General features: G+C 42.1%; 1 protein-coding gene across 1 annotated transcript; it reads left to right on the top strand.

Annotated features, from left to right (window-relative positions):
- The first annotated feature begins 2,334 nt into the window (after positions 1 to 2,334).
- On the top strand, positions 2,335 to 10,954 carry pmt (phosphoethanolamine methyltransferase). Its single transcript, XM_071917331.2, has 12 exons — positions 2,335 to 2,380; positions 4,865 to 5,036; positions 5,390 to 5,545; positions 6,180 to 6,316; positions 6,863 to 7,014; positions 7,243 to 7,431; positions 8,018 to 8,107; positions 8,251 to 8,340; positions 8,937 to 9,059; positions 9,368 to 9,499; positions 10,191 to 10,307; positions 10,606 to 10,954. Exons 2-12 carry the CDS (start codon positions 4,876 to 4,878, stop codon positions 10,714 to 10,716), a joined length of 1,458 nt encoding a protein of 485 aa, XP_071773432.1. The 5' UTR covers positions 2,335 to 2,380; positions 4,865 to 4,875; the 3' UTR covers positions 10,717 to 10,954.
- Positions 10,955 to 13,112: the final 2,158 nt, after the last annotated feature.

The raw sequence follows: 13,112 nt of genomic DNA, 5'->3' as shown, positions 1-13,112 counted from the left end.
AACTCACAGCTGACTCATCTCAACTCTTCAGTGTACGATTGTTTCGATAAATCAAAAGAGTAATGACAGGAACCAGTTATAGCTGCATGTATTGCATTCAAGACCTGAGGCCTCCCATACTGTATATGTTCCAACACAAAAAAACTCAATGACACATCAACATGTTTTACTGATACTGTTTGTTGTCAGTATAAATTGAATCCATCCCACCACAGTTAAGACTGAGTGCAGTTTAATGTGAAGCACATTAAAAGTTCATTTGGATTTGGGTTTTCATCAGTTCTGACAATCATTGCATGTGGGCACAAATCAGTCACCCATTTATTTTCACAGTTAAATGGAAAATCCAAGCTATGCACCCATTTGTGTACTCTTGTGTGTGTTGTACTTTATGCTAATGATCACAAATAGTGATCTGACTGCCCAAGACTATGAGAACAGCATATGTAAACTCTTTAATTGACAGGTGTTGCCCTTTAAACCGTTGATTCCACATATATATATATATGAGGGACTTTCTGAGCCACGTTTGGTGCCTAATAAGGACAAGTCCAGCCTGTATAAAGGTCTCAAAAACCCCTGCCATCCCCTCTCCTTGTCCTGTCACCATCTGACCTGGTTATAATGAACTTTGGATGTGATTACGTTGGAACTGCGGTAAAAGTCGAACACAAACAATGAATCATACACACACACGCTCAAGCAAAGCACGCACGCACTCACACACACATGGACATAGGCAGGTTACATATTGACACTGCTGCCTGCTGCTCTGGTGTCATCATGGCCCTCTCTCTCTTTCTCTCTGTCTCTCTCACTAATTGTTAGGTCTTTTGTAGCCTACTGTGTATGTGTTCTGACAAAGATTCTGTAATAGCCTATACATCTACTCTGATGTCATGTGTTATGATAAAGCGATATCCAGTGAAACATTCAATCAAAAACATTTAAAGGTTTATAGTGCCCTTGTGTGTGAATTTCCACATTGTAAAGCTACAAAATGCGACAAAGTGTATTGTTAGTCCCGCCCTCCTCCCCCTCAGTTGGTCAAGTTCCTGCCCTGACGCCTGTCACTCATCTTGAAGAGCTGTCTGCCTTGAAATAGCATCCAGCCTGACGGAGTAAGCCGCAGGAGTTGAAGAAGCAGGTGAACTCAGGCAATCAGCAACAACACAAAAAGCAATGCTGATATTCAGGTCTTTTCTGCTGCACATTTAGCTGTGCTTTCTTATCTTACTACTTTCTGCCGTCACCTTGTCACCTTGTTGTTGCCACAACCCAGCTCACCGCTGGCCACGCCCATACAACACACACACCTGAGGAATGGTATACAAGCCAAAATGTCCCAAAACATCATTGAAAAGCCAATTTCAAGCAAATAAAATAACACTCAAGGACAGACTGATAATGTATGATACATCCTATTTACTTGTTGTTTCAACATGAAAAAAGTTGCATATTGCAGCTTTAAAGTCGAGTTCTAACTTTAACTGGTCCTCAGTTCTAATTGGCTGAGTCACATTAGAAGCCAAATAGGCTACTCCATAAACACACACCTGTGACTAAATCATAACTAATTATATATAAACACACACCTGTGACTGTATCATCGTTAATTTAGATATTAAGGATGTAATATCATATATAAACACACATTATATTTAATTTAAATATTATGCGCTACTAAGGAGGCTAGGCTGTGTCTCTTAACACTTTATTTAGCTACTGTCCAAGAGCAATATTGCTAGGTGGAAAAATAATTTAATTTTTATAGCCTAATAATTTTATTATTACTGAATAAACATTTTCACTCTTTTTATTACAGTGTTATATTACCACCGTCCTATAAAAGCAAAAAGCCAATGTTTTGCGTCATGACTAACAACTGCAAATCACAGCCTCTCGTGGCTAAATTGCTTAAATAAACTATTTTCTATGACATGATGCTTTGTATACATATTTTTAGTTTAATTAACACACAGGCACGCCTCCTCAGCTATGACAATGCTCACCACAGCTGTACTTGAACTGAACAAGCTGCAGCATGAGGCAATATTGCGCAATCGGCGCATGCCACACGGGACATTTCCTACGTGTCAGCAGAACTGAGGCGAGCAGAGGAGCTGGGACCCCGGTAAGGGAGAATAGCGCAGGGAAGCGCACCGCTTCACCGTTTACTCTTAATTTCCAGCTGTATCCCTCCTCGCAAAAAAAATAATTAACTAGCCTAATGAATGACTTGCGTACAAATAGAGCAAAGTGTAACTGACTCTGTGCTCATGGATGACTGACAGGCCGCAGCGCCTTATCTGTGACTGACAGCTCTCAGAAGACTATCAAGTGTGCGCAGGGACAGTCCGGGCCCCGCTGTAACAAGGAGGTAAGGGGAAACCCGCCTGATAGTCCACAGACCCTTTTCCCAACAATGATTATCCATGCGCACTCGCTCCCACCCCTCCCCTACCCTCATATTGGGCGCATCCTAATGGTCAGTTTTCCACCTGGCGACCACCTCCTGCGCGCGCCCCGGTCGTCTCGTTATTTAAACACCACCACGAGGTGAAACCTGCAGTCTGCCAAAGATTTCACCGCCGTATAATTAAGACGAGCGTTAATTTACCAGACTGCATTGGCCTAGAATAATCTCTCAATCAATACAAATCAACCAAAGACAAACATGGATAAAGGTATGAGCAGAGTAAAAAAAATGGCTGATTGTGCGGCTTTCTTTAACTGTGTGTTTAAACCCGTGGAAGTTTTTTGGGGGGGTTTTGGACACAGAAAGTTTGGACTTTGTTGGTTGCTGGAGCTGCCATGCGCTGTTCTGTCCAAATTGCTCATTCAACTGGTGGAAGTAATCCTTTACTGCTGTGAATGCTGCGCTGCTGGAATGTGTCACTGACTCACTGAAGTTGTCAGCTGTCAGCTGTCAAATGATCCCAGCAGCATCGCTTGTTTGAATGATGAACAGTTAACTGTTGCTGTATGACTAGTTGATAGTGGCAGAGTAAACCCATCAGTTTACCCACCTTTTTATTAGCAGAATAGAGGCTGCTGGCTGAATGATGCAAATCCATATATGTGTAATCAAGTGGAATCAAACTGATTTAAGTTAGTCTATATGAGGATATGGTAATTCAAGGTTTAAATTTATGGGGGGGGTTTTCTGAAAATGTGATTTTTCTTTATATTGTTTGTCTTTCTGTAGCCTATGATCATGACCGACTGGAGGTCATAGTTCACCCACTTATTTCCCACGACATCACTGCATATGACTATCCTTGTGGCTTATTGCATTATCTGTCAGCAGACATTATAACAGATCAGTGACTCTCTTGAATTACTGTAAACTTGAGGAATGCTTTTAATAGACAACTCTGGTGTTAACTATGAAAAGCATTTGTCTGGTGTTCTGTTTATGCATAAGGGATCCGTCTTTTGACACACGGAAAACAAGTAAAACCTGTTGACATGATCTGACAAGACATGGAAGTGTTGTCTACATCTGTGAGGGGCAAGGAGTTTCACTTGTTAAGGGAGAGGAAAATACTTGGCAGCCTAGACAAAGCTGGGATTTTCCACTTCACTGGCCTGAGAGTGGCTCACGTTTTGTATTCACTACTGGGTTGGATCTTGTTACACAATTAGGATGGCGATGGCAGCAAGCATTTGAATACAGTCAAATTGTTGATTTGGACAATCAGTCAACTGTAGGAGCTGTCACTGACTGGACAGACAGAGAAAACTACAGTGGAGAATGTCCTTTTCAAATTGTCTGTGAACTTGTTGATAAAGGAGGACCAGTGCAGTATCATACTACTGTATTATGGGGAAATTCACCCTACATAGTAGCTGTGGAGTTGCCACATTGGTGTATTGTTTTGAGATTGTTGTAATCAGATTTGACAGATTGTTAATCTGTGTGCCAGACTTGCTTTCCATGGGGGTTTGGGTTTGAAGAATTTTAGCTCAAAAGTTCAGTTGCATGCAGTATTGAAATGTGCAATACCTCAGTGTTCAATTTAAATACTAAAACTACTGCAGGTCAGTTGGTGGTCAATGTAGTGAGTTTGGCACATGCCTGAGGAAATACAATTATCAAAACCTGTTTATTGATTAAAGACACGAGCTAATTTTCAAAACCTGCATTTAACTGATTGCTTTCATAGTGTGATTTATAGGTTGATTTGTTTGATGGAACCCAATTTGAGTTCCTGTCCTTCTGTCTTCAATGACACAGTGTGTTTAACTTCTTATCTGAACTCTTTGAAGCCTATTGTATAGCGTTATTATGTGAATTTAAATCCATATTGTTATGCTAATATTACTATTACTGTTACTACTGTCATAATTTGCCTTGTGCTATTTCTGGTCTACCAAGCAAGTTTGTTCTTTCCTCTTTTCCTTTTATCTCCCAGCAGTTAACAAAGTGCTCTACAACTCTTCTTATCCTTGGTCATCTTCTTCTTTTTGTCCTCTTGTATTCATTATGATTATTAGTGTACACCACCAAGTTTGGACACACCTGATTGAATGTTCTTCATTATCTTAAAGCCATTATGATCTAAAGGCTTATGCTTAAATGCTTGAAATCAGTTTCTTAGACAAATATAAATAGTGAAATTGATCCTATGTATGAATTTCTTTCCAAAGCCTTTGCCTTTCCATCAAGGCAAAGGGCGGCTACTTTAAAGAATCTAAAATATAAGATAGTTTTGATTTGTTTAACACTTTTTTGGTCACTGCATAATTCCATTTGTGTTATTTCATAGTTTTAATGTGTCTAAACCTTTGACTGGTAGTGTGTGTGTAGCATTATATACACAGTCTCTTCCCTGCTTGGCTAATGTGAACATCCCGACAGTCCGCAGCACCATGACAGAGTTCTGGAAGGAGCACTCCAAGCAGGCCACAGTGGAGGAGATGATGCTGGACTCCCATGCCAGGGAGCTGACCAAGCAGGAGCTGCCCGAGATCCTCTCTCTGCTGCCCAGCCTGGCCGGGCAGCGGGTGCTGGAGCTGGGGGCCGGGATCGGGTCAGTGTGCATGTGTGTTAGTCTGTCTGAGCGAATGGGGAGTGGGTGTGTGTGTGTATGTGTGTGTGAGAGAGGACAGACAATGGGACCATATATCCTCTGATAATGTGTCCTTGGTGAGCCTCACAATCACATGTATATGACATGTGAGTGCAGGTTCATGGGCATGTTTGTGACATGTTGTGTGTCTGATGTGTGTGTGTGTGTGTGTGTCTGAGCCTGTATCTGTTTGTGTGTGTCACAATATAGTATCATCATCCGTGTGTAGGCATGTCAGTGTACTCCCCCACACACACACACACACACGTACACACACACACACACACACTAAACACTGGCCTGTGTCTCTCCAGTCGCTACACCAGCCACCTGCTGACCCAGGCCGACCACGTGACGGCCGTGGACTTCATGGAAAGCTTTGTGGCGAAAAACAGACAGGACAACGGTCACCATAGCAACAGCGCCTTCATCCAAGCCGATGTCACGAAGCTGGACTTCCCCAAAAACAGGTTGTGTATTTTCTCATGATAACTTTAATGTCTTTCCAGCATGTGTTATATCTTGAGAGTTGTATTGCTTAACCGCATCTTTCACTTGCACATCAAGCTGCTGCATGCTTCAGAAACAGAAGGCCCAAAGAAAGTGTAGTTATTATTTACTACTGGCTCCTTTGAGGCCCCGAGCTCAAAGTTGGTACCCACAACATGAGCATATTGCAGACAATACACAATCCTTTCACAGTACATCCTCTTAAAAACATCCTTCAGAATTATGACTTGATATTTCCTAATATGCCGCACTATAAGTTGAAGGGATACCTTGACATTTTGGATTTTAGTTGGTTGTTTTTCTGTGGGGAAAAGATTTTACACTCATCCTCAAGTTTGCCTGAAATGGCCTCTTAGCATTACTCACTGAGACCAAGGGGAACAGCTGGTCTCAGGCTTGCAGTATCATTTTAGAGAAACTGACAATGTAATGTAAAGCATAGGCAAATGTAAATAAAGCAAAGGTAAATAAAGTCCCCACAATGTAACAAGTGCCTGGTGGAGGAATAAAATAACCAACTAAAAAGGTATTCCTCATAAGATCACGTTCAGCCATAACTTGTGTATTGATGTTTGCTTTAAATGTTCTCCTCAGCTTTGACATGATCTTCTCCAACTGGCTGCTGATGTACCTGAGTGAGGAGGAGCTGAAGTCCGTGACAGAGAAGATGCTGAGCTGGCTGGCGCCTGGTGGCTTCCTCTTCTTCAGGGAGTCTTGCAACCACCAGTCAGGTACTGAGACTCCCATAACACTGTCACAGTCCCATTTCATCTTATCAATCAATGAAACGTATACAAACAGAATGACTGCATGATGGAGCACTTCAAGTGATCTATCAGGACACATTATAGGTCCCATCTATTTAGGATAGGATACTAGGTGTTGGTGATAAGTTCACCACACTGCAAAAACATCCATTTTGCTGTAACAAGTCATTTAATCTAGTGGGGGAAAAAATCTACCAGTGGGGTGAGATGAGTGGAGTGAGCTGCTTTCTCAAGAAAGGTGAAAATGCATTGGAAGATAAATTATCTCACCCCATTATTAGATTTCCAGACTCAAAACTAGACTAAATGTTTTGTTAAGATGGATAGGTTTTGCAGTGTATCAATCTTTCCATCCCTTTTTTTTGTACGGCCTCCAATCAGTTTAGATCAATTTTGCTGTCTTTCTCAGTTGATTTTGAGTGTTTAGCACTGTGACCCAGTATGTTATTCTCATCATGTTTAAATGCAATAAGGAGAAGCATCCATTTTAACACATAACTCTCCACCCAGGTGATTGTAAGAGGGACTTCAACCCCACCCACTACCGCACACAGGCGCAGTACAGCCACCTGATGACATCAGCACAGTGGGAGGAGCCAGAGGGCGCAAAGAAGTTTGGATTCGACATTGTGCTGACTAAGAAAGTTCAGACCTATGTTAAGGTAGTTACTTATGTGTTCAAAAATGTCAAATAAGACATATAACATGCAATTACAATGGCAATGTGTGCTCTGGGTGTGAAGGTGTGCATGTGTGTGTATCATTTGTGCATTATAATATATGGGCCTATATATTATGGGTGCAAGATTTTGTGCATTTTGTGGTTTTATCTTCTCTCTTCTCCTCCTGTCTCCATCCTCTCCCGCCTCCTCCTCCTCCTCCTCCTCCAGATGAAGAACAACCAGAATCAGATCTGCTGGCTGCTGGAGAAGGTTCCCCGCTCCTCGACCACCCAGGGCGGCTTCACCACCTTCCAGCAGTTCCTGGACAACCAGCAGTACACCCGCCGCGGGATCCTGCGCTACGAGAAGATGTTCGGCGCCGGATACGTCAGCACAGGAGGGCCCAGCACCACCAAGGTAGGAATCAAGTCGAGAAAAGGCCAAAGATCTGGGGGTTCTACTTGGAACCAGAAATGTCCAAGGCAGAAAGGAATCAACAGGTGCTCTTTGGAATGGGTACAACAAGAACATGTTAAAAACCAAAGAGGGTCTCTGTTGTGATAGCAAAAATTAAAACCACCCAGCTTTTCAGATTGCCAATGTAAAATAGAAGCTTTTAACTCCTGCTTTCACAACCCTCTTCAGGAAGTCTATTTGCTTAACAAACAAATCATTGGTGTGACTGAATTTGATATTGTAAGCAACAGCAGGAAATATTTTTACTCAGTTAAGAGAAATTTCCATGACCCTTGCACCATTTTTTCCCAGGATGGTACATACAAAGTATTGCTAGTGTAATTCTGTGCCAGTGTAATTCTGTCATTATAGAGTAATTAACACTGACATTAAGGGGATGAGGAGGTCTGCCATCTCAGTCTTAATCCTAATTCTTATTTACCCAAAGATGGAAGGGCTGAAGTCTTCAAGACACAACAAGGTGGGTCTGTTTCCCAGGGCTTTGAGTAGGTTAAAGAATGCACCTGTTTGTTGTTTGTGGTAATAGGAGTTTGTGGACCTCCTGAACTTGAAGCCTGGTCAGAAGGTCCTGGACATCGGCTGTGGCATCGGTGGAGGAAACTTCTACATGGCAAAGGTAAGAGCCAAGGAAACTGGCATAATGAGGCTGTGCTTTGACGACTGCGATGGTGATAGAAGGATGTTGTTGATAATTATAACGATGATGAGGACTATAATGATGACTATGATTGTGAGGGTGACATGATGGTTACTTTTCAGACATTTGGAGTGGAGGTGCTTGGCTTGGACCTGTCGGAGAACATGGTGGACATTGCCATGGAGAGGGCGATCGCTGAGAAGCTGCCATTGGTAAGTCTGATTGGTGAAGTGGACGTTCAGTTAAACACCCAATGCATAACTGAAACGTAAACCAAAGATTAGCAACACCACAGAGAGCCAAAGCACAGGATTGAGGACATTTTTTCACCCTCATATTAATTGAATGAACTTTGATGGCAAATTTTAAAGGTTCCTCAATACTGTAAATGGCTTATTAAGGCCTGCATTGCTTTGGGATATACACTTTGGGATAATGTCAGTCTTGGTTTTCAGATACAATACGATGCAATCATCATCTTGTCATATTGCCAAGTCATACTCAACAAAGAAATTCTGGATGGCGGCATTAAGATATTAATCTGCTTGATCTGAAGACAAAAGAGGTTCTTCTTTGCTTAGTTGTATGCTTATCATATATTGCATTACAGTCAACACCAGAAGTTGTACAGTAGTTAAAATCCCTCTCTCTGGAACCACAAGTGCTCCTGCTGACCTAAGACTGATCCCACCAAAAGCCTCTCTCCTGTGTCTCCACTGCTCTGTGTCCTCTTCGCCCTTTACTGTCTCATTAAGGAGAAATGGTTTAAGAAAAAGAATAATCAGTAACAACCTTTTCCCTGCCTCAGGTCCACTTTGAGGTGGCCGATGCCACCAAGCGCTCGTTCCCAGAGGGTTCCTTTGATGTGATCTACAGCAGAGACACCATCCTGCACATCGACGACAAACTGGCCCTCTTCAAACGCTTCCATGTGAGCGTCTTCTCATACCTTACTCAGAGGGATATAGGTTCAAAATTTTCATTTAATTAAATTCAAAAACTTTTCTTCAACTTTGAGTGTAGTGTGAAGTGGAAATCTGGCTCGCAATCACTTAATATAGAAACCTTCATTATATGGAAGCGTACATTTATCATGTCATGTGCAGGTTTTTAGCACTAATCAGGGTTGATGGAACATCAACTATGGAACATTGGTGTCTTTTACACCACTTTATGCTTGATCAGGTCTAACCTTAATGACTTATTGATTATTTAATTCTCTTTACCCTTTGTGTCCAGTCCTGGTTGAAGCCAGGAGGCCGGCTGCTGATCAGTGACTACTGCTGTGGGGAGCAGCCCTGGACACCTCAGTTCCAGGCCTACGTCAAACAGAGAGGCTACATCCTCTATACACCACCACAGTATGGCAAGGTAAACATATACTCACTAATTATGTAGTGTACCATTAAAGGACTACACCGACTTTTTGGGAGCTTGGGCCATTGGTCACCTCACCAATAGGTGATGTGAGGATTGGCACCAAAATCATCTCTGTGTCTCCAGTAGATAGCTCTGTCCGGTGCGCATGCTAACGCTTAGTACGTAATCGTAAGCGATTAGCATCATCCAAAGTATGAAGATAAACATTTTATTTGATTAGTGAAGTCCATTACGAATCAACAGCGCAAAAATACTAGCTGTCTGGCTAACTTTTCTCTCTTGCGCTTAGTCTCACAGTCTCAAATTTTATGTATATTTTACTAATCCCCTAAACAAGCCTGACAGGTTTATACATTTGTCATTAAAATTAAATAAACATCCAGCCTTAGAGCTGCTACAACGATTACTTAACATACTCTATGCTAAATCGTTAGCATGCACACTGAACTGAGCTATCTACCAGAGACACAGAGATGATTTTGGTGCCAATCCTCTCGTCACATATTGGCTAAGGTGACCAATGGGCCAAATTCCCGAAAAGCCAGAGTATTCCTTTGATGAATTCTCTTGCAAAAAGTATATAGTCTACCGTGTACACGATTAGACGCACAAGTCATGTAGTACTAGCCTACTGTCCACCACTCTCACTCTACTTCCAACCCTTCTGTCTCTCTTCCTGCAGTTCATTGAGCAGGCTGGTTTCTGCAATGTGCGAGCGGAAGACCGGACAGCCCAGTTCATCCAGGTGATTAAGACAGAGCTACAGAGAGCAGACGCCATCAAGCATGAGTTCATCCAGGTACGAACGCACACGCACACACACACACACACACACACACACACACAAAAAGACATAGATAGGACATTATAGGTCAAGCATAAATTCGGAGCCTATACTGGTTTTCATGCATGCAAACCTACAGTACATGTACGCTCCACCCAACCAACTGACAGCACACAAAGGTACACATCAGCACACCAGAACATCTTGCACCATTTATGAACCTAATGAAACAAAGCCAAAACAAACAAAAAATGATTTCATTACATTCTTTGGGTGACTGGCTGCTCATCACACCTCCCTCCATCCTGTGCAGGAATTCTCCGAAGAGGACTACCTTGCCATAGTGAACGGATGGAGCGACAAACTGCAACGCTGCAACACTGGAGACCAACGGTGGGGACTCTTCTATGCAACAAGGGACTGAGTGAATGCACACAGAACGGAGGAGAGAAGAAGAAGAAGGGGAGAGAAGAGAGTGACCGCCCCTTTCTTTATGGAACAGTATTCTGTGCCTTGGTCTGTGTGCTGCTGACTGACTGTTAGCTGTCAACTTGAAATGTGTTTACCGCCGTTTTAGCGCCCTAATTTGTTACCTCACAGAAAAACAAATGTACTTGCGATTAAGTATGTATTTTCCAACACACTGTGGTTTGATATGATTTGCCAATAAATTTAGATGACACTAATTATTGATATCTGATATTTATGTTAGTATAATATCCCTGCGTCTGCCATATTCAAAGCCACAACCTGTACTTGTCTCCCTCTCATTTCTAATTACTTCTAATGACAACAATATGGTTAAGTAGCCATGTCTTATGCAGTAGGTTCATTTATTATAATAGAGTTTGTAAGAACTGAGAAACAAAACCTGAGGGAGTGAAGGGTCAGAGGGTCAAAACCTGTCTGACCACTGATGAGTTCAACAACAGTGCAAACAGAAGAGCTGCCACACTACGTCATGACATGTCTCTCTTTGAGCTGGTCAGGCGGGCTGCTCAGCATGGCAGTTCCTGTTTTACCAAAATGAACAACTGTCATGTTTATGATGCAACAAGTTCACACAGTGCCAGCCTGTCTGCGCAGATCTCTGCAGTAAAATGAACCGAGTGAGTGAGAAGCATGTAGGTCTACTTCCGAGCCCCAGTGCCAGACATATGACGGCATCCAGTCTGAGGGAATCTGACATGTTTTAACAGGGCAGATGCCCTCAGGCTGGATGCTGTTTCAAAGCAGCCAGTTGATCAACATGACTGACAAGCGTTGGATTGTGAACATGACCAACTGAGGAGGAGGAGGGCGGGACCGCACAAGGTGAAAAGCTGCATATTAGTTTGTGGTTTTGTGCATGTGAGAGAGAGTCATGCCAAGTGTCAATCCTGTTTTGTGTAACCGTCTTGTTAGCACCAGTTAATCAAGTCAAATTCTTTCTTCACGTGTTGAAGGCCTACCTGGCCTAACAGGTGTTGTATTGGTTGAGTGGACAAATGATACTCTCTTGCCCATGGGAAACATTGGGAAATCGTCCATACACTGTACATACATGGGTTCAAATCTAGCTCATGTGGCACGGTTACCTCTCTCCCTATCCGACACCCAAACTAAGAACAAAACAAGTGAAAACTTCATGCATCTAGCCATACTAAATTATCTAGGTTAGCTAGTTAGCATAGTTGACCTTTCAAGTTCAAACTAGCCATAGTAGCTGTAGGCTGTAGCTATCTAAGTAAGCTTTAGCTAGCCTGCTGACCATCCATGACTGTTATGAATGCCATGGTCATGAATGAGTGAATAAAAGAAGTCATTGTCATTTATACCACAGTTCCCTCTTTACCATTCAGGTTTGCCAGTTAACTAACACCAAAAAAAACTGTAGTTGTTCCTCCCATTTAGGTTTAACTCATCCTGCCTCCAGAATAGCTCTGCCTCCACCCCATGGATGTATTAAACGCTCCACCCTGATATAGTGGGTTCCCAGATTTTCTCTTGCCAAAGATCCCCTTAGACAACATTGGTTAAAACTAGATTTGACCCTATATGAGCTGTCTGTCTACAGGAGGGGAGATAACAGTGGATGAAGTATAATAGTCACCCCTCCACATATTCCCTCATTGTGCTTTCTGGTAATGAATAAAGTAACAGTGAAATTAGAATAGAATAGATTTATTTCGAACATGTTAAAAAAAAAAAAATATATATATATATATATACACATATATATATATACACATACGTAAGAAAACAAAACAAGAATAACCAATACAATTAAATAAACAACATAAATAAATAAATATTACATGTCCGAAATGGAGTAGGAAGAAGTAAAATACTTATTTGGTCCTACCCCTTTGCTAAGCTTAATCAATGAACTTACTGTTTATAGTCCAACTATCCACCCCAGTGTCCATCATACACAACTTAAATAATTACTTCTATGTTCATCGTGTTTATACATACATACTCTATGTTCATCCTCTTTATACATAATCAACTTGTAGGTGCCCATCCGGAAATTGAACTTATCATTTTACTGCAGACCCTCTGGGACTGCCTTGGAGACCCAATAAGTCTGGGACCCACTGCCCTACATTCACTAGGGGCGCTATAGTGAGTCTGTCAGTTCTTGCCTGCTCAGCTCTTTCATTTTTTTAGACAACTTCCTTAATAGTGAAGGCCTACTCACCGAGAGTAGACTACACTACGCCCACTACAGACAGTATCTGACTGGTTTACACGCAGTGCATGGAGAGAGAGAGAGAGAGAGAGAGAGAGAGAGAGAGAGAGAGAGAGAGAGAGAGAGAGAGAGAGAGCGCAAGAAGA

This window comes from Centroberyx gerrardi, chromosome 16 (assembly GCF_048128805.1).
Source record: "Centroberyx gerrardi isolate f3 chromosome 16, fCenGer3.hap1.cur.20231027, whole genome shotgun sequence".
Lineage (NCBI taxonomy): Eukaryota > Metazoa > Chordata > Actinopteri > Beryciformes > Berycidae > Centroberyx > Centroberyx gerrardi.
Note: the sequence above shows the minus strand (reverse complement) of the source record. Positions and strands in the feature narration are given on the sequence as shown.